At 43.0% G+C, this 22,251-nt stretch overlaps 3 protein-coding genes and 1 long non-coding RNA gene across 10 annotated transcripts in view; 1 reads left to right on the top strand and 3 right to left on the bottom strand.

Moving 5' to 3' along the window:
* Positions 1-2,510: 2,510 nt before the first annotated feature.
* LOC101785941 lies at positions 2,511-4,641 on the bottom strand. Its single transcript, XM_004987199.3, has 2 exons — positions 3,383-4,641; positions 2,511-3,293 (listed from the first exon to the last, which is right to left on the bottom strand). Exons 1-2 carry the CDS (start codon positions 4,470-4,472, stop codon positions 2,689-2,691), a joined length of 1,695 nt encoding a protein of 564 aa, XP_004987256.1. The 5' UTR covers positions 4,473-4,641; the 3' UTR covers positions 2,511-2,688.
* Positions 4,642-4,871: 230 nt separating this feature from the next.
* LOC101786352 lies at positions 4,872-12,709 on the bottom strand. Its single transcript, XM_004987200.3, has 16 exons — positions 12,527-12,709; positions 11,279-11,684; positions 10,925-11,150; positions 10,598-10,846; positions 10,385-10,500; positions 10,134-10,229; positions 9,950-10,037; positions 9,519-9,748; positions 8,679-8,863; positions 8,352-8,551; positions 7,687-8,019; positions 7,474-7,575; positions 6,260-6,557; positions 6,019-6,167; positions 5,464-5,748; positions 4,872-5,333 (listed from the first exon to the last, which is right to left on the bottom strand). The coding sequence occupies exons 2-16, from the start codon at positions 11,584-11,586 to the stop codon at positions 5,142-5,144; spliced, it is 3,057 nt and encodes a 1,018-aa protein (XP_004987257.1). The 5' UTR covers positions 11,587-11,684; positions 12,527-12,709; the 3' UTR covers positions 4,872-5,141.
* On the top strand, positions 4,892-13,949 carry LOC111256047. The gene is made up of 2 exons (XR_002676115.1): positions 4,892-4,967; positions 13,864-13,949. It is a non-coding gene; the product is annotated as an uncharacterized LOC111256047 (long non-coding RNA).
* Positions 13,147-22,251, bottom strand: part of LOC101783935 — a 9,798-nt gene continuing 693 nt past the window's right edge. Inside the window, exons 2-15 of one of the 7 annotated variants that reach the window (XM_022823624.1) lie at positions 21,171-21,992; positions 20,988-21,070; positions 19,031-19,330; positions 18,847-18,934; positions 18,419-18,648; positions 17,579-17,763; positions 17,252-17,451; positions 16,573-16,905; positions 16,360-16,461; positions 15,144-15,441; positions 14,899-15,047; positions 14,368-14,652; positions 14,137-14,231; positions 13,147-13,682 (exon numbers count right to left, since the gene is read on the bottom strand). In XM_022823624.1, the coding sequence (XP_022679359.1) occupies positions 13,574-13,682; positions 14,137-14,231; positions 14,368-14,652; positions 14,899-15,047; positions 15,144-15,441; positions 16,360-16,461; positions 16,573-16,905; positions 17,252-17,451; positions 17,579-17,763; positions 18,419-18,648; positions 18,847-18,934; positions 19,031-19,065 (2,109 nt within the window). In that variant the 5' untranslated portion in view covers positions 19,066-19,330; positions 20,988-21,070; positions 21,171-21,992 and the 3' untranslated portion in view covers positions 13,147-13,573. Of the gene's footprint in view, positions 14,232-14,367; positions 14,653-14,898; positions 15,048-15,143; positions 15,442-16,359; positions 16,462-16,572; positions 16,906-17,251; positions 17,452-17,578; positions 17,764-18,418; positions 18,649-18,846; positions 18,935-19,030; positions 19,343-19,676; positions 20,967-20,987; positions 21,071-21,170; positions 21,993-22,251 lie in introns of those variants that run through there. The other 6 variants (XM_022823623.1, XM_022823622.1, XM_012843174.2 and 3 more) reach the window with 6 other exon arrangements.

The following is a 22,251-nucleotide window of genomic DNA, read 5'->3' as shown; positions in this document are numbered from 1 at the left end:
GCCTATCGTAAACGGCTCATATTACGACATTGCATGGAATTATTTTTATTTTTATTTTTAATATCCCTTTAGTACCGGTTATTTCAACCGGTACTCGTCTATTTCAACCCATACCAAAGCTCCCCCTTTGTTTCAACCCATACGCATTGCTTGGACCTTGGCTGTGTTGTCGAGGCTGGTTGACTGCCTCATCGTTTCGTGGGGCGGTGTTTTTTTCTGCAGCTCCCCTGCTTCCATCTGTAATGCGAGGAACAGACGGGATTGGTGATTCTTTGTCAAGCAGTTTGTAAGAGTTGAGCTGCAAGAGTTGTCACGCTGCAAGAGTTGAGCTGTGGCTGCGTTATCCTTGTCTTGAGGCATCAGTGTCGTCAAAAGGTTGATTGAAGCGATGGCCGCGAGTGGAGTGTTGTGCTCCTGAGCCTGCACTGCGTCGAAAGCCCGTTCAAGATTTGTAATAGGGATATTTGTAGCCATTGACTGTCGACGCTCAGCTCGAGTAGTGTTGCACGCCCTTCGTTGCTTGCGCTGTTCAGGAGTTTCATTGTCGGCTGTAGACTCATCGTCAGAGATGTTGTTGACTTGTGCTAGTCGCCCGGGGGTTCTATGCTGGCTAGTTCCCGGGTTGTTAACTGGAGTAATAACAAGTATCTCCCTGTCCGGGTAGTAGCTTCCGGAACTTGATGTAGCAATCTCTGTGTAGCTTCCTTCGTGGTTGGATGTAAGTGGAACGCCTTCTTGATATGGCAAGTTGTCTATGTGGGCGATGAGGCGCGAGTCGTAGTCACGGCCGAGGGAAGATGGTCGCAGTCCTGGCCAGTGGACGAATCTACCTTGCGGTGTCGAAGTTATTACCAACACTTGGGCTGGACCGGATAATGGTACTTCTGAAGAGTAGGATGAGTCGGAGTCGACGTCCTCATTATACCCGAGTTCGACTCGGGTTCGAGCAAGAAAATCTTGATAGACTTTTGTCGTGTTGCGAAGTCCGTGCGGGAAGCACGTTGAAGTCGAAACTGATTTGGATGCTGACTGGGGTCGACGAATCCGAAGCGAGTCCAACCCTGAGTCCAGGGGTCGGCCGAGCCCGACCCTGTGAGGGAGTAGCTCCGCCTCGCCCGACCTGAGTGGAACTCAGGTTCGCCCGACCCCGAGTCCTGGGGTCGGGAGAACCTGACCCTGTGGGAGGGTAGCTCCGCCTCGCCCGGCCCCGAGGTCTGGGGTCGGCGAAGCCCGACCCTGTGGGAGGGTAGCTCCGCCTCGCCCGGCCTCGAGGAAGGCTTCGCCTCGCCCGACCCTAAGTGCTGGGGTCGGCGGGGCCCAGCCCTTGAGCGAGACGTTGGAGTAGTCCGAGGCGAAGCCGAGTCCGACGCGTAGTCGAACTCGGGCTTGTTGACTTTGAAATCTTGATTTTTCCTGGTTACTTCTTCTAGTTTCTTCTCCTAAGAGTCGACGATCTGGCGTCGGAACGATCCCGAGCCTTCGGCGATGCAGAGCTAGGACCCGAAAACGAAGGTGGCGCCAGCTTCGATGAAGAAGACGGGCCTGATGATGACTTTCGCCATTGAGTTCGCGCTGAGAAACTCGACGAGTTCCCCTACTTGGCGCGCCAGCTGTCGGTGTTTTAGACCGGCAAGCTGCCTAGGAGTACCCTAGGTGGTCTTTTATGCGGTAAGGGTCGTCGAGAATCAAGGAATCAATGGTGACGCAAGGAACACGATTTAGACAGGTTCGGGCCACTAGATCGCGTAATACCCTACGTCCTGTGTGTTGGTTTGTATTGATCTTTGTTCTAGTTCTGAGGGATCTGTTTCGAGGAGGGTCCCTGCCCGGCCTTATATACCCGGGAGGGCAGGGTTACAAGTCTGAGTCCTAGTCGGGTACTATTAGAGTTCTACTCGGTATGGACCCGAGTAGTTTTCCATAAACATACAAGACTAGTCCGAGTAGGATACGCCCATCCTTGTTCTGATCACGTCCGAGTACATCACTTAGTGGGCCGTCCAAGGCCTACTCGAGGGTCTGGGGAGTAGTCCCGACAGTACCGAACTAGCAATACCGGTTGCGCAACCGGTACCAAGGCGGATTACGAACCGGTACTGATAGGGCTTTCCCTAGTAGTGTCCAACAAATTGTGATCCTAACCAAAGATAATCCGCTGAAAAGAAACGGAGACAAAAGATGCAGCTTTTGCCCTGCGGATGAGAACATAAACCATATCTTATTTGATTGCTCTTTAGCTAGATACATCTGGAGCTTAATTGTCATGGTTTTAGGGCCAATTGCAGGCCATCTTCATTTGATCAATAGTGGGTGTGGGTGAGAAACATCATACCCTGGGTGCCGAGTGACCCTGGTGTCTTTTTAGTAGTTTTTTTTCTTTTGGTTGGAAAGATTTTGTAATTTCGTTACTTCAATTCGGGCGTGGCCACGCTTAGATAAAAAACTGCAGGAAACCGAGTCTTTGTCCAACGAGCATTTGCAAAAAAAATATATATATAATTCGACAGATCTTCTCTCAAAAATCTGGAGCGGATAAATAGCAAATATATATATAAAAAAGAATCCACGATTATCAGTCCACAGTCCATATAAAAGCAATCAAAGAAATTCACACAAAAGCATGCAGATACAGCCAAAACAGTTACGTTGTAGACTTGTAACAGGCTAGCTTGTAGCTATATTTGACTGTCAATCTTGAGACTCGCCATCATCAGCAGCATCCTTTGATTCTCCTCCTCCAGCAGCAGGCTGCATGTCCTTGTTGCTACCAATACCTGTCTGATCAACCACTGCAGGTTTATTAGCTTCCGCCTTAGGTGGAGGAGCATCCGGCAAGGGTTCGAGGTCGGCGAAGCCCTTGGCCGCCTCGGCGATGGCCACCGGCAGGCCGAGGCACTTGTTGACGATCTCCTTCTGCATCTGCTCCAGATCCTTGAGCAGCTTGTCGTCGTCGCCGCCTTTGTTGCTGCTGCGCTTGGCTTCCTTGGCCTGGTCGTACTCCCTCCTGAAGAGCTTCCATGCGTCGTCGAGCTCGAGCCTTGGCGGGCGGACGACGCGGCCGGTGCGCACCATGGACCTGGCGTGGTCCTCGTTGCGGCAGGTGAGGAGCACGGCGCCCCTGTGGTTGCCCTTGGGCAGGCCGTAGCCGAGGCGGTCCCCCCACTCGCCCTCCGGCGGCGGCGCCAGCGCCAGGTTGCTGTACCACCCGTCGTCGCCGTACGCCCGGATGTCGTCGAACACGATCATGTACGACGTCTTGGACAGGGTCGTGTGGAGGATGTACAGCAGCACACCTATACATGCATGCCACGTCGCATTGTCCTCAGGAGGAGGAGGAGGACGACGACGACGACGAAGAAGAAGAAGAAGAAGATGGGCCTACCGATTTTGGATTTCTGGACGTCAGGGCTCTCATCAGCCGCCTCCTTGAGCAGCTGATTGAAGATGCTGTCGTCCGCCGCCTGTCCTTCCTTCGTGTCATCTTTGACGTCGCCGTCGTCGGGCTTCTGCTTGTCGGTCTGCTCCTGGGCTTGTCGGGCGCGGCGGACCTTCTCGGCGGCCTCCTTGATGCTGGCGACTTTGGCTGTGTCGCTGCGGATCCTGGCCACCGCGTCATCCCGGTGCGGCTTGACGGCGTTGGAGTTGTCGACGATGACCTCGACCTTGGCGGTGTCGAGGCCGAGGTTGTCGAGCATCCGGTAGAGGAGGCCGAAGCGGTCCTCGGAGTCCGGTGGTCCGACGCAGACCCAGAGCCGGATGGCGAAGTTGTCCTTGGCCTTGTCGTGCACGAACACCTTCTGCGCCAGCGCCGTCTTGCCGCTGCCGTGGACGCCAGCAATGCCCGCCGCCCGGAACAGGCTCTCGCCGTCGTCGGGGGCGACGAGCGCCTCCGCCAGCTCGTTGGCCTCCTTGTCCCAGCCGTAGATTCTGCTCTCGTCCACGTAGCTCGTCGTCCACTCGTAGTACTGCTCCGGCTCCAGCACGTTCTGGGTCAGCCGGAGAAGCAGCTTCAGCGACACCACCTCGTCTTCCTCCTCCTCCCGCCGCTGCTGCTCGCTTTGCCGCTGTGACGACCGGGGCTTGAAGGGGTTGCAGCCGGTCGCCGACGGCAGCCTCGTCTTGTCGCCTTGGCCTTGCTCCCCTGGTGCCTGCTTGCGTTGCTGTTGCTGAAATGCCAATGCGCGCTCGATGGAGGGCAGCAGGTTGAACAGCTCCTCCCTCTTGCTCAGGGGGAGAAGCTGCTGCTCCTTGGTGGCGGCGCTGACGTCGCCACCGTCTTCGGTCGGTGTGATCTTGTCCTTGATCACTTTGAGGACATCAGAGATTCTGGCCAGATTGTCCCTACCAGGCAGATCGCTGTCGACCTCCTTGTCGATGTCATCACACAGCTTCTCCACTCGAGAGTGCAGCTGCTTCAGCTGCTCAGTTTCGCCCCCGGGAGCAGGCTGCTTGCTCTCTACCTGGTCGGCCATGATGGGTTTGCTGAGCTTGTAATAAAATGTTTTCTTCTCTGTATATAATATAATATATGCAGGTGTATGTTGTATGTCACCGATGATGACCCAGCTTAGCAAGCTGCTTGCTCATTTATAGCCTCATCTGATCGATATGATGGACAAGCGTTGGAGCGTGTCCAGAAGATCACCCCCAGATAGATGCTTGCTCGCTTCATGAGCAAAGCAGAGATGCCATGGCCGCGGCTTTAGCCTTGGACAAGATACAGCAAAGCTTGCACACTTGTTCTTTCTGCAAACAAGTCGACATCACCAAGCCAGTAGTGATGCAGTGTCTCATCCAGCAACTTTAATTTGGACAAATGTAAAGAGTGGCACCCACGAAAGGAACCAGCATCAGGTCTTTTAAGGCTAGACTAGAGAAAAAGGCAATCATCCATTTGCTTTCTCCATTCATTCTGCTGTAACGCTCCCTAGTTCTTTAACATTCCATTGAGTACATTTACTAGACAGGTGAATATCTATACAGGTAAGGCCAGTAAAGTGGATGCAAGGCAGATAACCTATGTCAACCTAAGTCACCTAGACCCAGTTTTTTTAAAAAAAAAGCAAAAAGAAAAGAAGAAACAACAGTTATTGTTAATTTCTCTAGCTAGCAACCCCTCACAACAAAAACGGCGTGCAGAATTAACAAGAGGGCTCCATATCTGGGGTTCTTGTTCGTTCAATGGTGAAATGGTCAACAACCCGTACAGATCTGACAGGGTCCGGTGATGAGGCTGACCTCCACTTGCTTGGGTGTTTCCGTTCATGGCTGAGCTGATGAGGCCCTCTTACATCTGATTCCCATCTTGGATCCAACTTCCAGTCCTTTGGGACCTGTGTTTGCTCACAGAAGAGCAAAAATATGCATTTTGCTTTGCATATCAGAAGAACAATCTACAGATATATAAGGCAACATATATCTAACTAAGCAAATCAGAGCAATAGAAGCGGGTTAATCTGTTACCTTGTCAACTGCAAGAGTAAATATTTCCAGATCACCATCCTTCTTAATATGAAACCTCGTGAAAGATTTGTAGTTCGCGATGCGCAGTGATGAGAAGGCTTCATCGAAATGAATGTGGAACCAGTTGATGCAAATGTATAGGTAGCTACCAAATATGAGGGAAACAACTGGAGTCGAGAAAATCCAGAAATAGATGAACACAGAGGTGTAGTACATGATCAGAACGCTTCGCGAAAGGGACATCATCCCATTCTTGCAGATATTTATCCTTGTCACTGCCATGACCTGTGCAATGGTATATGCAGTTAGATGCTTGGTAATAAAATCTACAGAACAAGGATTGAAAAAGGAGAGAAACTTTAACAAATTAATCTGTACCACATAAAACCTAAACTGTAAGATTTTGATCCTTTGCTTCAATTATGTGATAATTTATTACCCATACTACATACTTAAATTCTTTAAAGTAGATCACATTTAAACTACAAGTGCAAATCCAATCCTCAAAAGACGTTTAGATAGGTGCACTGCAGCATTTCCAGAAAGTCTTATTACCTCAGGGACATCAAAGGCCGACATAAGGTATTTTATACATGCTGGGTACAGTCCCAGCGTCCATTGTTCCAAACGAGAACGAAGACCAGTAGGATCTGGAAAATGCTCACTTTCCATGGACCGATACCATTCATATAGAGTGTGATAACCTACAAAAAAAAATGTATTCACAGCTTTCGCCTTTGAATGGATCTTAATATCTACAACAAGAATTTAGGAAACACAGTATTGTATGGCATACCTGAAGTTGCTAATAAGTGATTCCGGATACAAATTTCAATGCCCAACTCCAGCAGCAACATTAAAAGTAGAGCTGCAGTTAAATGGGCCAAAACATGGAGGCCGCCTATAATAGCTCTTTTCCTCCGTGAGAGTTTCGATGGTACAAATGAATATGATGCCATCAATAAAGTTAGACTTGCTACTGAAGAGACATAAGAGTGTTCAAAAATATAAAGCAAAGCACTCCATATTGTACTTGAGAAGCTTTTCACACGCCCAGACCAAGTTTCTTCATTGAAGATGTGAACAAGATTACACTGGAACAAGTAGAAATATAAGTAAGAATATGAGTACAAATTGATTGACCTTCCAGGCAATAATAGGTGACTGAGTGTGCAGTTAAAAAATGGAAGAGAACAACAATAACAAGAAACTGAAACCAGTAGCCAACCAAGAGATCAAAGAAAGTAACAGGATGATTTATGTGATGCAAAGTACTCCTCTGAGGCTGGTTATGAACAATATTGACTGACTAACTTTGGGTCAATGAACATGCTTCAAGATTTATAAGCATCACTGCATCAGTTACATTATAAGAAAAGGTAAACACGAACATCAAACAATAAATTCACAACAGAGGTCAGCACGTTTAGGGGCAGGTTCAAAGAAAGAAAAAAATGTGCAACTTCTACTAAATTGACAAGCAGAACTTGCAAAGGATGTGCAAATTCTACTTAATTGACAAATAGAACTTAGTAAATTCTTCCTAGGAAAATAATTTGCTACTGGTGGTCAGCCAGGGACTGGTACAATCCAACTGATGATGATTAATTAGCCTGTTCTCGGTTGTTTAGTCCTTGAGGGGATGAGTTGAACTCAGCCCTTTGACGATGTTGGTTGTTCATGTTGATATATGAATATTTTGAAATAAATTGCATGGTCCATGATTGGAAAGTTATACGGTCTTCAAGAGATGTTTAAATAATTTAATAGAGATACTAGTAATAAAGCAGAGCTCAGTTATTTAAAGACAAATTAGAACAATTGCACAATGAAAAATAGAGACATGTCCAGTGCTTCAAGGTTTCAATTTGTAAAAAAAATGAGGAAAAAGGAAGGAATTTAAATGTTCAAGTTTACTATTACAAACAAACACCAACAGTTACTAATTATGAAGTGCGAGAAAGGATAATAGTTTAAAGAAAATGGCAGCTTTGGGAATCTGTAACTGACCTGTGGGAACATTGAAAACACCAATATAAAGTAGATAAAACCACCAATAGTATCAAACTGCCAATTCTTCTTGCGGAACTTCAGTATGTTACCCAGTGCAATCTGTGAATTTTGTAAATTAGATCTTGCTCATCTAACAATTCACACAAGCATGTTAAGCTGATCAATAAGCTAAAAAGAAAAAAAAATACTTCAACATAGGGAGTAACATACCCCACTAGACTCGTCATAAGATGGATAAGCTGCCTTGCATTCATAGGTGGTTCCAGAGAACCTCTCAAAGTTTCTAAAAACATGTGTTGGGTGCAAAAAGGCGCCACCACATCCATTGACAAGCAAGTGTTGCACAAAATTAGGCTTTTCTGATCGAGTGGCAGAATGCCTCATAAAATGGTGTAAATCCCCCGCCATGCGAAGTCTACATCTTCCATTCAGGTATTCCTGAATTAAATGTGAGACATTCTTGCCTGTAGTCTCCTTCCAGTACCAATCAAGAAGCCAGTTTGGCTCATGTGTCACTACAATCACAGAGTCATTCTCCCCAACCTGCAGAACTTTAGTATTATAGCGGATCAATCAAATCTGGAAATTAAAATATTAGCCACAACTTCCAAGAGATATTCTGGAAACATACATGAGTATCTTTCCAACTAGAATGCAAAAGGGCCTAAGACTGCAAACAATCTTCTGTCAACATTTTTTTTGTTTTACTATACATCCTAATATTAAGCGTACATGTTTGAAGACTTAAAACAATTAATCACTGCATGTTGAACCACATGAAACCCAAAAAAAAAAGGGGCACAAATGAAGCAAATTCCCGCTACCATTTCAGGGTGGGGGGGGGGGGGGGCGCAAGCAAGTGAAGGAAAATGCACCTTTTTCTGACAAAGATCTGCAAAAAACTTGAATTGGTACACATCAACGTCACCATGAAGAGATAAATCAAGACCAAATATCCACCAACCCTTGGGAAGCTGCAATGCAAAATAGCTCTTCTTCTGAGGCAGAAACCATCCACCTAACCAGCTTTTGTGACATATATATCTCATAAATGTGTGCAGTCCATCAAACCAGTCTGTTGAAAACAAGTCACAATTAAGAAATCAATACAAGCACGCATCATATTCCTTACATAATTGATCAAGTACACAAGAAATAAAGTCAAATTAGATAAATTAGATTGATCAAGAATGTTAACAGACCATGGTTTCCAGGAATTATAAAACACTGTGGCCCATCATATTCAGACATCTTTGATACACCGGGAGGAAGCTCAGGCTTATCCAGAGCTATATGTTCAGCCCTATACCAAGGTGGAGGTTGCAGAGCATACTCAAAGGGCCTAAAGAAGCGCCTCTCATATGTAAATGATGAAGGGTTTGGGTACCTGCAAATTCCAAGATTCCAAGATGACAGATCTACAATGCACTAATATAATGGGCTAAATCTTGTCTAGTTTATAGATTGTACCACTATGTATGGGCAATAAAGATATGGATCTCAGGATGGAAGCAATAGAAGATTGAAATGTCTGTTGGCTACAGGCCATACAAGAGCTAGAAACAGGTTCAGCTATACGGGCCTGATGGAATGGAGAATTCCAACTGATACCAGGCACAAAGAATCATATATTCAAAAATAATATCAGATCTTTATCTCCGAAGAAGAAGAATATCATGATTCATATGGATGCGACTAATGTAATCTTTGGTTTCAGAGCATAATGCGGTAGCTCTGCCTATCAATTAAGCAGGGAAGATGCAAAATGCAAAATATTGTGGTGCACAGAGATCAATAACATAACACTTTCTTCCAAATATAGGACAAAAGCTCAACCAAGTGATTAATAGCCTAAATAGATCTTCCAACACTTAGATAGAATTTAAGTGACTTAATTTCCAAGGTATCAAGATGCAGTGAATTGTACAGTCCTAATTGCCAAGAAAAAGTCAACAGAGAGATGCATTGTGAATATGCAGTTATGCACTTGTAGATTGACTGCAGAGAAGAACCATGTATAATTAAATATGATAAAATCTTACGCGAGGTCTCCACCGATAAGAAGTAAGTTCCCACGTGGAAGAGTATGCATAGAGCCACCAATTACAGTCCTAATAGATGGTTGAGCTAACAGTCGAGCAACTGTATATGATGAATTTCCTCCATCACCAGTGTCTGCAACAAAGTCAAACCAAAGGTCTTCCCTTTCATTGAAGGAGTCATATAACAGGTCAGCATTCTGAGTGTCATCTGTTGGTCCTTTCATTGCAGCCTACAGAAGGATATAAAAGATGGTTTGAAAAATAAAAAATGTTTGAACACAGAGATGTACAAAGATGCAGAGACATTGCAGTTAACAAAGTATCAACATTAAATGAACATGTACAACATTTTGGAGGTCAACTTTACAGGGGAAAAAGTATCTGTGGATTTTACATTGGATCACCTTACATCAAGAACAAGCACCCCTTACCTGCATCATGCGCATGTCAAATCGCCCAACAAAAAGAGTCACAGAGACCATAAGATCAAATGCTGTCTTGAATAAATCAGCTGATGTCCTGTATAAATTAACAATGAGGATGTCTGATGTTTTCTTTTGGTCTCATCTGGAATCTAACTTGGTTTAATTAATATGTAGAAGTAGAAGAGCCTACCCTGAATACCAAGGTACCATGTCCAGGAAATCTGGTTTCATATGTCTCTTCAGCTTCTCATCCTCCAAATCTGTTGACGGGTGGGTAAGAGCCCATCTGAAATATTTGCAAAACATAATTAAGAAATACACAAATACTGACCATTCAGAGGAGAGAATTTAAGATATTGGAAAGAAACATTACTAGCCTCTATTTGACAACGGCTAATTCAGCAATAATAGTACGCATAAGGTAAAATACTGAAGGCATACCCTGTTGATCTTTCCACAACAAAGTTAGCAATATAGAGGCCAACAAATGTAGCCCACAATGAGTACAATGGAGATATTTCATCTGATGGGCCAGCACAGGATCCACTGCAAACTAACTGGAGAAAAACATGATCAAAGAAGTGCAGTATGGATGTTGCCATAAAAAAGGTATGAGAAAAGACAATAGATGAATAAAGCAGAAGCAAGTAGTACCTCTCCATAGATAACCCATTTCGCAAGCAGAGGATAGTCACTGGCAGATCCAACAGGAGCAAACCAAGATGAACATATCTGATCTTTCAACTGGTTCATGCGGAGAAAATTTGATATCCAGGTACTTCTATTTTCATTTTCAAGAAAAGCAAGAAAATTTGGATCGGAACTACTACCAAAAGATTTGCTCTTGTGCACAGCACGGTTCCCACAATGACTGTAGAAGACACAGCAAGCAATACTGATTACCTGAAAGAGATGCAAAAGGTCAACCTTTGTTGGAGTAGTGGGCAGGGGGGGTAGAAACAGACATTTTAGAAAACTTACAGTACAGTTCTGGACTATTGTCCATATTCCTGGTCTTGTTCCTGCCATACGAGCAACCAGCCCAATGTACCAGAGACCGATAAATATGATATGGAAGGCAATAATGAAAAGGACCGAGGAGAAATATATCGTCAAAAATAGTGAAAGGTTCATGCGCATATCAACCCCCATTGATTGGAAGCTAGGAAGATGGTACAGGGACGCAAAGCAAATCCAAGCGACATACCTGCAATTATGCAATATGACCATATGAGTGGCGTGCTTAACAATTAGCGTAGAGCTTCTGCGGTCAATAAAGATAAAGACAAAGAATTTAACATTGAGTATTGAAGAAGTCTGAATTCTGAAACATACCAGCGATTAAAATTTGAGTAACTTGGCTGAATGGTCCTCCCAAGAAAAGGGGATGAAAAGAAATAAAAGAAGCCAATGAGGCAAACATACATGGACCACCACTTGATATTATTGTCCAATTTATGTATGAGTGTATGCATATTGTCAGATGATATAAAAAATAGGCAGGCAATAATCACTGCGGTCATAATATGCCTGGAGTGTTCGTGAGGATATGGATATGTATGTGTGAGGATAGTCCTAACTCTACCCATCTTGAGGTTTCCCAAGAGTGGGCGTGGGCTACCACCCTGCTTGTCTGAACCCATCGGAATATCTTTGTTACAAGCAGTATAGCTGTTTTGGAAAAATGGCGTGCCACTGAACTTCTCCTTCAAACTTCAAGATGAACTGATGTAAGCCATGCCTGCATGATTTTATATATATATATATATATATATATATATATATATATATATATATATATATATATATATATATTATGTCAGATCTCCGCATAAAAAAAATAAGTTGGCTATATATGAACTGATGAATATTAATGATTGCTCATTAATGCCTACGCCTATTGCAAACTGAACTAATTTTCGAAGCATGCCAAGGTACATTATCCGGATGGTGATTGCACATTTCTGAGTTTGGCCGCGGAAGAAAGTGGAATCTTTAAAACCTACAACAAGTGGCATCCTAGGACAATGTTAGGCAAAGGATATAGAACAGAACAGAACAATGTGTGTATGATAGCACGTGGGCAGAGTCAACCGTGCGGAAGCAAGGCATCACGCCTTTACTCAAGAAGTAACTAGTGCAAAGCGGGAAGTATTATAGTACCTTTTACTTGTAATAGAAGCATTTGACACGCAGTCACCGAAACAAGAAAATAGGTAGGAAACGAACAAGCAAAGTGAACATTTCTTTTAGAAACGCATCATATGAGATATAATTTTCTTTCCTCTTTTCCTGGTGGGTTAACAATAAGTTAGGTGCGTAGGGGGTTCAGTTGAGCTGAGCGGAGCCACCAAAATATTTTTTTCTCGATTAAAAAAGAAGAAGAAGAAGAAGAAATTGGACTGCACATTGGGTCCCGAGCCCTATGGCGCGAGTTGAATCAAGCGAGATGGATGGGTTATCATGCGCGTTATGGAGAAGAGGAAGAACAGATTAAGTGGATGGGGAACGGGAAGATTGGGATTTCGCCGCTCTAATGAAAACGAAAAAGGAAAAATGGAATGCGAGTTAGGGGTGCGTTACCAAGCGAAGGATGAGGAGGAATGAGTCGGCGGAGCCCGGACTGATCTTGAGTCGACGCAGACCGAATGCTGGGGGAGGATAGCGGGGGGAGCTCGTTCCGGGTGGCAGGCAGGCGGGCGGGAGGAGGTGGAGGCCGCCGGGGAAGATGGAGGGAGGAAGGACATGCGCATCCGAATCGAATGGCGAGAAGAAACGAATATCCCCTGATGGGCTGTGTTGGCTTGGCCCGTCTCCTGCTCACCGCCCATTCCAAAAGCAACGGACGAGATCTGTCGATTGCTCCATTTGGGGTTGGACGAGGATGAGGCAGTCAGTGATGTCAGAGGAACATACCAGGGATGGGGGAGAATATCCCTCCTTTTCTCTCATCCCCTATTATTATTTATTAGTTAAAAATTGATTTTGGTCACGACGTTTGACCCCTCGTCTTATTCAAAAATTATGACGCTAGAGGTTTGGTTTGTATCAAATTCTTGGCAACTCTTTTAGCATGAGCATGACTTATCTTTTTATACATTTGCAATAATTTTTTAAATAAGATGAATGGTTTAATATCGATACGGGAGGGAGTAAATATCAATCCCTGTAATATATTCACGTACGAATATAAAAGTACACCATTCTGACACCAAACAAGACCTCTGTAAGTCACAAACTTCATCAAGATGCATGGACCACCACTTGATATTGTTGTCCAATTTATGCATGAGTGTATGCATATTGTCAGATGATATAAAAAATAGGCAGGCAATAATCACTGCAGTCATTATATGCCTAGAGTGTTCATGAGGATATGGATATGTATGTGTGAGGATAATCAAAGAAATCCACACAAAAGCATGCAGATACAGCCAAAACAGTTACGTTGTAGACTTGTAACAGGCTAGCTTGTAGCTATATTTGACTGTCAATGTTGAGACTCGCCATCAGCAGCAGCATCCTTCGATTCTCCTCCTCCTGAGGTGGAGGAGCATCCGGCAAGGGTTCGAGGTCGGCGAAGCCCTTGGCCACCGGCAGGTGGAGGCACTTGTTGACGATCTCCTCCCGTCATCTGCTCCAGATCCTTGAGCACCTTGTCGCGGTACTTGTTGACGATCTCCTCCTGCATCTGCTCCAGATCCTTGAGCAGCCTGTTGTAGGCGCTCTCCTCCTGCATCTGCTCCAGATCCTCGTCACATCGAATATTTAGATACTAATTAGGAGTATTAAACGTAAACTATTTACAAAATCCATTACATAAGCGGAGGCTAAACGGCGAGACGAATCTATTAAGCCTAATTAGTCCATGATTTGACAATGTGTTGCAACAGTAAACATTCCATACATTTACTAGACAGGTGAATATCTATACAGGTAAGGCCAGTAAAGTGGATGCAAGGCAGATAACCTATGTCAACCTAAGTCACCTAGACCCAGTTTTTTTTTAAAATAAAAGCAAAAAGAAAAGAAGAAACAACAGTTATTGTTAATTTCTCTAGCTAGCAACCCCTCACAACAAAAACGGCGTGCAGAATTAACAAGAGGGCTCCATATCTGGGGTTCTTGTTCGTTCAATGGTGAAATGGTCAACAACCCGTACAGATCTGACAGGGTCCGGTGATGAGGCTGACCTCCACTTGCTTGGGTGTTTCCGTTCATGGCTGAGCTGATGAGGCCCTCTTACATCTGATTCCCATCTTGGATCCAACTTCCAGTCCTTTGGGACCTGTGTTTGCTCACAGAAGAGCAAAAATATATATGCATTTTGCTTTGCATATCAGAAGAACAATCTACAGATATATATAAGGCAACATATATCTAACTAAGCAAATCAGAGCAATAGAAGCGGGTTAATCTGTTACCTTGTCAACTGCAAGAGTAAATATTTCCAGATCACCATCCTTCTTAATATGAAACCTCGTGAAAGATTTGTAGTTCGCGATGCGCAGTGATGAGAAGGCTTCATCGAAATGAATGTGGAACCAGTTGATGCAAATGTATAGGTAGCTACCAAATATGAGGGAAACAACTGGAGTCGAGAAAATCCAGAAATAGATGAACACAGAGGTGTAGTACATGATCAGAACGCTTCGTGAAAGGGACATCATCCCATTCTTGCAGATATTTATCCTTGTCACTGCCATGACCTGTGCAATGGTATATGCAGTTAGATGCTTGGTAAAAAAGGAGAGAAACTTTAACAAATTAATCTGTACCACATAAAACCTAAACTGTAAGATTTTGATCCTTTGCTTCCATTATGTGATAATTTATTGCTCATACTACATACTTAAATTCTTTAAAGTAGATCACATTTAAACTACAAGTGCAAATTCAATCCTCAAAAGACGTTTAGATAGGTGCACTGCAGCATTTCCAGAAAGTCTTATTACCTCAGGGACATCAAAGGCCGACATAAGGTATTTTATACATGCTGGGTACAGTCCCAGCGTCCATTGTTCCAAACGAGAACGAAGACCAGTAGGATCTGGAAAATGCTCACTTTCCATGGACCGATACCATTCATATAGAGTGTGATAACCTACAAAAAAAATGTATTCACAGCTTTCACCTTTGAATGGATCTTTATCTATCATCTACAGCAAGAATTTAGGAAACACAGTATTGTATGGCATACCTGAAGTTGCTAATAAATGATTCCGGATACAAATTTCAATGCCCAACTCCAGCAGCAACATTAAAAGTAGAGCTGCAGTTAAATGGGCCAAAACATGGAGGCCGCCTATAATAGCTCTTTTCCTCCGTGAGAGTTTCGATGGTACAAATGAATATGATGCCATCAATAAAGTTAGACTTGCTACTGAAGAGACATAAGAGTGTTCAAAAATATAAAGCAAAGCACTCCATATTGTACTTGAGAAGCTTTTCACACGCCCAGACCAAGTTTCTTCATTGAAGATGTGAACAAGATTACACTGGAACAAGTAGAAATATAAGTAAGAATATGAGTACAAATTGATTGAACTTCCAGGCAATAATAGGTGACTGAGTGTGCAGTTAAAAAATGGAAGAGAACAACAATAACAAGAAACTGAAACCAGTAGCCAACCAAGAGATCAAAAAAAGTAACAGGATGATTTATGTGATGCAAAGTACGCCTCTGAGGCTGGTTATGAACAATATTGACTGACTGACTTTGGGTCAATGAACATGCTTCAAGATGTATAAGCATCACTGCACATCAGTTACATTATAAGAAAAGGTAAACATGAACATCAAACAATAAATTCACAACAGAGGTCAGCACGTTTAGGGGCAGGTTCAAAGAAAGAAAAAAATGTGCAACTTCTACTAAATTGACAAGCAGAACTTGCAAAGGATGTGCAAATTCTACTTAATTGACAAGCAGAACTTAGTAAATTCTGCCTAGGAAAATAATTTGCTACTGGTGGTCAGCCAGGGACTGGTACAATCCAACTGATGATGATTAATTAGCCTGTTCTCGGTTGTTTAGTCCTTGAGGGGATGAGTTGAACTCAGCCCTTTGACGATGTTGGTTGTTCATGTTGATATATGAATATTTTGAAATAAATTGCATGGTCCATGATTGGAAAGTTATACGGCCTTCAAGAGATGTTTAAATAATTTAATAGAGAGACTAGTAATAAAGCAGAGCTCAGTTATTTAAAGACAAATTAGAACAATTGCACAATGAAAAATAGAGACATGTCCAGTGCTTCAAGGTTTCAATTTGTAAAAAAAATGAGGAAAAAGGAAGGAATTTAAACGTTCAAGTTTACTATTACAAACAAACACCAACAGTTACTAATTATGAAGTGCGAGAAAGGATAATAGTTTAAAGAAAATGGCAGCTTTGGGAATCTGTAACTGACCTGTGGGAACATTGAAAACACCAATATAAAGTAGATAAAACCACCAATAGTATCAAACTGCCAATTCTTCTTGCGGAACTTCAGTATGTTACCCAGTGCAATCTGTGAATTTTGTAAATTAGATCTTGCTCATCTAACAATTCACACAAGCATGTTAAGCTGATCAATAAGCTAAAAAGAAAAAAAAATACTTCAACATAGGGAGTAACATACCCCACTAGACTCGTCATAAGATGGATAAGCTGCCTTGCATTCATAGGTGGTTCCAGAGAACCTCTCAAAGTTTCTAAAAACATGTGTTGGGTGCAAAAAGGCGCCACCACATCCATTGACAAGCAAGTGTTGCACAAAATTAGGCTTTTCTGATCGAGTGGCAGAATGCCTCATAAAATGGTGTAAATCCCCCGCCATGCGAAGTCTACATCTTCCATTCAGGTATTCCTGAATTAAATGTGAGACATTCTTGCCTGTAGTCTCCTTCCAGTACCAATCAAGAAGCCAGTTTGGCTCATGTGTCACTACAATCACAGAGTCATTCTCCCCAACCTGCAGAACTTTAGTATTATAGCGGATCAATCAAATCTGGAAATTAAAATATTAGCCACAACTTCCAAGAGATATTCTGGAAACATACATGAGTATCTTTCCAACTAGAATGCAAAAGGGCCTAAGACTGCAAAGAATCTTTTGTCAACATTTTTTTTGTTTTACTATACATCCTAATATTAAACATACATGTTTGAAGACTTAAAGCAATTAATCACTGCATGTTGAACCACATGAAACCAAAAAAAAAGGCACAAATGAAGCAAATTCCCGCTACCATTTCGGGGGGGGGGGGGGGGGGCAAGCAAGTGAAGAAAAAGGGGCAAGCACGTGAAGAAAAATGCACCTTTTTCTGACAAAGATCTGCAAAAAACTTGAATTGGTACACATCAACGTCACCATGAAGAGATAAATCAAGACCAAAGATCCACCAACCCTTGGGAAGCTGCAATGCAAAATAGCTCTTCTTCTGAGGCAGAAACCATCCACCTAACCAGCTTTTGTGACATATATATCTCATAAATGTGTGCAGCCCGTCAAACCAGTCTGTTAAAAACAAGTCACAATTAAGAAATCAATACAAGCACGCATCATATTCCTTACATAATTGATCAAGTACACAAGAAATAAAGTCAAATTAGATAGATTAGATTGATCAAGAATGTTAACAGACCATGGTTTCCAGGAATTATAAAACACTGTGGCCCATCATATTCAGACATCTTTGATACACCGGGAGGAAGCTCAGGCTTATCCAGAGCTATATGTTCAGCCCTATACCAAGGTGGAGGTTGCAGAGCATACTCAAAGGGCCTAAAGAAGCGCCTCTCATATGTAAATGATGAAGGGTTTGGGTACCTGCAAATTCCAAGATTCCAAGATGACAGATCTACAATGCACTAATATAATGGGCTAAATCTTGTCTAGTTTATAGATTGTACCACTATGTATGGGCAATAAAGATATGGATCTCAGGGTGGAAGCAATAGCAGATTGAAATGTCTGCTGGCTACAGGCCATACAAGAGCTAGAAACAGGTTCAGCTATATGGGCCTGATGGAATGGAGAATTCCAACTGATACCAGGCACAAAGAATCATATATTCAAAAATAATATCAGATCTTTATCTCCGAAGAAGAAGAATATCATGATTCATATGGATGCGACTAATGTAATCTTTGGTTTCAGAGCATAATGCGGTAGCTCTGCCTATCAATTAAGCAGGGAAGATGCAAAATGCAAAATATTGTGGTGCACAGAGATCAATAACATAACACTTTCTTCCAAATATAGGACAAAAGCTCAACCAAGTTGTTAACAGCCTAAATAGATCTTCCAACACTTAGTTAGAATTTAAGTGACTTAATTTCCAAGGTATCAAGATGCAGTGAATTGTACAGTCCTAATTGCCAAGAAAAAGTCAACAGAGAGATGCATTGTGAATATGCAGTTATGCACTTGTAGATTGACTGCAGAGAAGAACCATGTATAATTAAATATGATAAAATCTTACGCGAGATCTCCACCGATAAGAAGTAAGTTCCCACGTGGAAGAGTATGCATAGAGCCACCAATTACAGTCCTAATAGATGGTTGAGCTAACAGTCGAGCAACTGTATATGATGAATTTCCTCCATCACCAGTGTCTGCAACAAAGTCAAACCAAAGGTCTTCCCTTTCATTGAAGTAGTCATATAACAGGTCAGCATTCTGCGCGTCATCTGTTGGTCCTTTCATTGCAGCCTACAGAAGGATATAAAAAATGGTTTGAAAAATAAAAAATGTTTGAACACAGAGATGTACAAAGATGCAGAGACATTGCAGTTAACAAAGTATCAACATTAAATGAACAGGTACAACATTTTGGAGGTCAACTTTACAGGGGAAAATACTGTGGATTTTACATTGGATCACCTTACATCAAGAACAAGCACCCCTTACCTGCATCATGCGCATGTCAAATCGCCCAACAAAAAGAGTCACAGAGACCATAAGATCAAATGCTGTCTTGAATAAATCAGCTGATGTCCTGTATAAATTAACAATGAGGATGTCTGATGTTTTCTTTTGGTCTCATCTGGAATCTAACTTGGTTTAATTAATATGTAGAAGTAGAAGAGCCTACCCTGAATACCAAGGTACCATGTCCAGGAGCAGCATCCTTCGATTCTCCTCCTCCTGAGGTGGAGGAGCATCCGGCAAGGGTTCGAGGTCGGCGAAGCCCTTGGCCACCGGCAGGTGGAGGCACTTGTTGACGATCTCCTCCCGTCATCTGCTCTAGATCCTTGAGCACCTTGTCGCGGTACTTGTTGACGATCTCCTCCTGCATCTGCTCCAGATCCTTGAGCAGCCTGTTGTAGGCGCTCTCCTCCTGCATCTGCTCCAGATCCTTGAGCAGCCTGTTGTAGGCGCTCTCCTCCTGCATCTGCTCCAGATCCTCGTCACATCAAATGTTTAGATACTAATTAGGAGAATTAAACGTAGACTATTTACAAAATCCATTACATAAGCGGAGACTAAACGGCGAGACGAATCTATTAAGGCTAATAAGTCCATGATTTGACAATGTGTTGTTACAGTAAACATTTGCTAATGATGGATTAATTAGGCTTAATAGGTTCGTCTCGCCGTTTAGCCTCCACTTATGTAATGGGTTTTGTAAATAGCCTACGTTTAATACTCCTAATTAGTATCTAAACATTTGATGTGACACTTGCTAAAAATAAGCAAAGGGAACCAAACGCGCCCTAAATCATGTTCGTGTTTCATACCACGTGAAATCGTATGCTTGTGATTATCCTGGCCTGTGCTCACATCCTCTTCCTTAGATAGAAATCCTGTTAGTGTTTCCATAACTAAATCATATGCTTCTCCTTTGAATTGCAGTTTTTATGAAGAGCAGGATACCTACTTAACACCGGTCTTCCTCAGAAACGTGCCGGCTTTCAAGCCTGCAGAAAGTAACCCTCTGCTCAAAGGCTATGGCACCAAAGAAATGATGCCTACACCTGCTCTAAGAAAGCTGTGGAAGTCCGCTGTTGACCTGGTTTCCATAAACAGACAAAGAGGATACTGTATCTCAAGGGCACTTGTCGAGAAAAACTTGGTAGTTTCAGTTATACATGGTACATTTGCATTGAAGAGAGTCTTTGCGGATAACTTACCTGCAGACCCCAATGCTTTTGAGGGCTTTAAAACAGTAAAGCGTCTCTTCATTAGACTGATGAAGAAAAGGTACGGCAGCAATTTTAGTGCTATTCTTTTGCCTGATTTGCAAAATTGGCTTCGTGTGTTGGATAATCCGAAGGAAATTGGATGAAAAGTTAGTAACCTATCATGCATGGATGCTACCGGATGAAGGTAGGGGATGGCTTAGTGTGAGGGTGGCTTAACTACTCACACAGGAAATGGTTGGGAGAAAAAAGAACGATGTGATCGAGGATTTGGATCCACTGAGCTTAGGGCTGGACGAAATGCACCCCTTCTTCAAGGAATGGCGCGAGCATACAACCAAGGTACGGGACAAAATGGATGAAGGCTGGCAGCAGCCTGATGTGTCGTCTAAGGAGTATGACACAGACAATTTCAGAGACAAAATGAGAGAAGGCGGGCAGCGGTCTGATACGTCGCCTGAGTTTCGTGGTGGACGGTGGCTCGTGATGATAAACCGTCATGGTGTCCTCCATACGCACAGCCAGAATTTGCGGAAGTTTGTCGATTTCATTCGCTACCGCACCAATGATATCATTAGGTTGCTCCATTTCAAGGTGCCTATGTATCTGCCAACAATACAGTTATAATTTAAGCAGGAAAAGATGTAGAAGTTTTTGGATATGGAGCGTTACTTTTCAAAGGCTGGGGTCTACCCCTACCCCAGGTGAGAACAGATGAAAAACTTTTTGATTTATCTGTGGTTGCATGTTATTCAATTCTATTTGGCTGAATCCTGAATATTTAATACTATGCTTATCTACCTACATTGCCTTTCTTTGTTGCAGGGATCCAAAGTGCGAGACAAGCGGTGACAGAATTGAATAATATGCAACCACAGATAAATCAAGAAGTTTTTCATCTGTTCTCACCTGGGATCGGGTAAGACCACAGCCTTTGGAAAGTAACGCTCCATATCCAGAAACTTCCACATCTTTTCCCGCTTAAAATATAACTGTATTGTTGGCAGATACATAGGCACATTGAAATGGAGCAACCCAATAACATCATTGGTGCGGTAGCGAATGAAATCGATAAGCTTCCGCAAATTCTACCTGTGCGTATGAAGGACATCATAACGGTTCATCATCACGAGCCACCGTCCACCACGAAACTCAGGCGACTTATCAGGCCGATGTCCGCCTTCTCTCATTTTGTCTCTGAACTTGTTTGTCTCATACTCCTTAGGCGACACATCAGGCTGCTGGCAGCCTTCATCCATTTTGTCTCGTACCTTGGTTATATGCTCGCGCCATTCCTTGAAGAAGGGGTGCATTTCGTCCAGCCCTAAGCTCAGTGGATCCAAATCCTCGATCACATCGTTCTTTTTTCTCCCAACCATTTCCTGTGTGAGTAGTTAAGCCACCCTCACACTAAACCATCCCCTATCTTCATCCGGTAGCATCCATGCATGATAGGTTGCTAACTTTCCATCCAATTCCTTCGGATCATCCAACACACGAAGCCAATTTTGCAATTCAGGCAAAAGAATAGCACTAAAATTGCTGCCGTACCTTTTATTCATCAGTCTAATGAAGAGACGCTTTACTGCTTTAAAGCCCTCAAAAGTATTGGGGTCTGCAGGTAAGTTATCCGCAAAGACTCTCTTCAATGCAAATGTGCCATGTATAACTGAAACTACCAAGTTTTTCTCGACAAGTGCCTTTGAGATACAGTATCTTCTTTGTCTGTTTATGGAAACCAGGTCAACAACGGACTTCCACAGCTTTCTTAGAGCAGGTGTAGGCATCATTTCTTTGGTGCCATAGCCTTTGAGCAGAGAGTTACTTTCTGCAGGCTTGAACGCCGGCACGTTTCTGAGGAAGACCCAAGGGATTTCCCATGGTATTAAGTAGACATCCTGCTCTTCGTAAAAACTGCAATTCAAAGGAGAAGCATATGATTTAGCTATGGAAACACTAACAGGATTTCTATCTAAGGAAGAGGATGTGAGCACAGGCCAGGATAATCACAAGCATACGATTTCACGTGGTATGAAACACGAACACGAGTTAGGGCGCGTTTGGTTCCCTTTGCTTATTTTTAGCAAGTGTCACATCAAATGTTTAGATACTAATTAGGAGTATTAAATGTAGGCTATTTACAAAACCCATTACATAAGTGGAGGCTATACCT

The sequence above is a fragment of the Setaria italica genome, unplaced genomic scaffold, assembly GCF_000263155.2.
Source record: "Setaria italica strain Yugu1 unplaced genomic scaffold, Setaria_italica_v2.0 scaffold_11, whole genome shotgun sequence".
Lineage (NCBI taxonomy): Eukaryota > Viridiplantae > Streptophyta > Magnoliopsida > Poales > Poaceae > Setaria > Setaria italica.
This window is presented reverse-complemented; position numbering and strand designations above follow the sequence as displayed.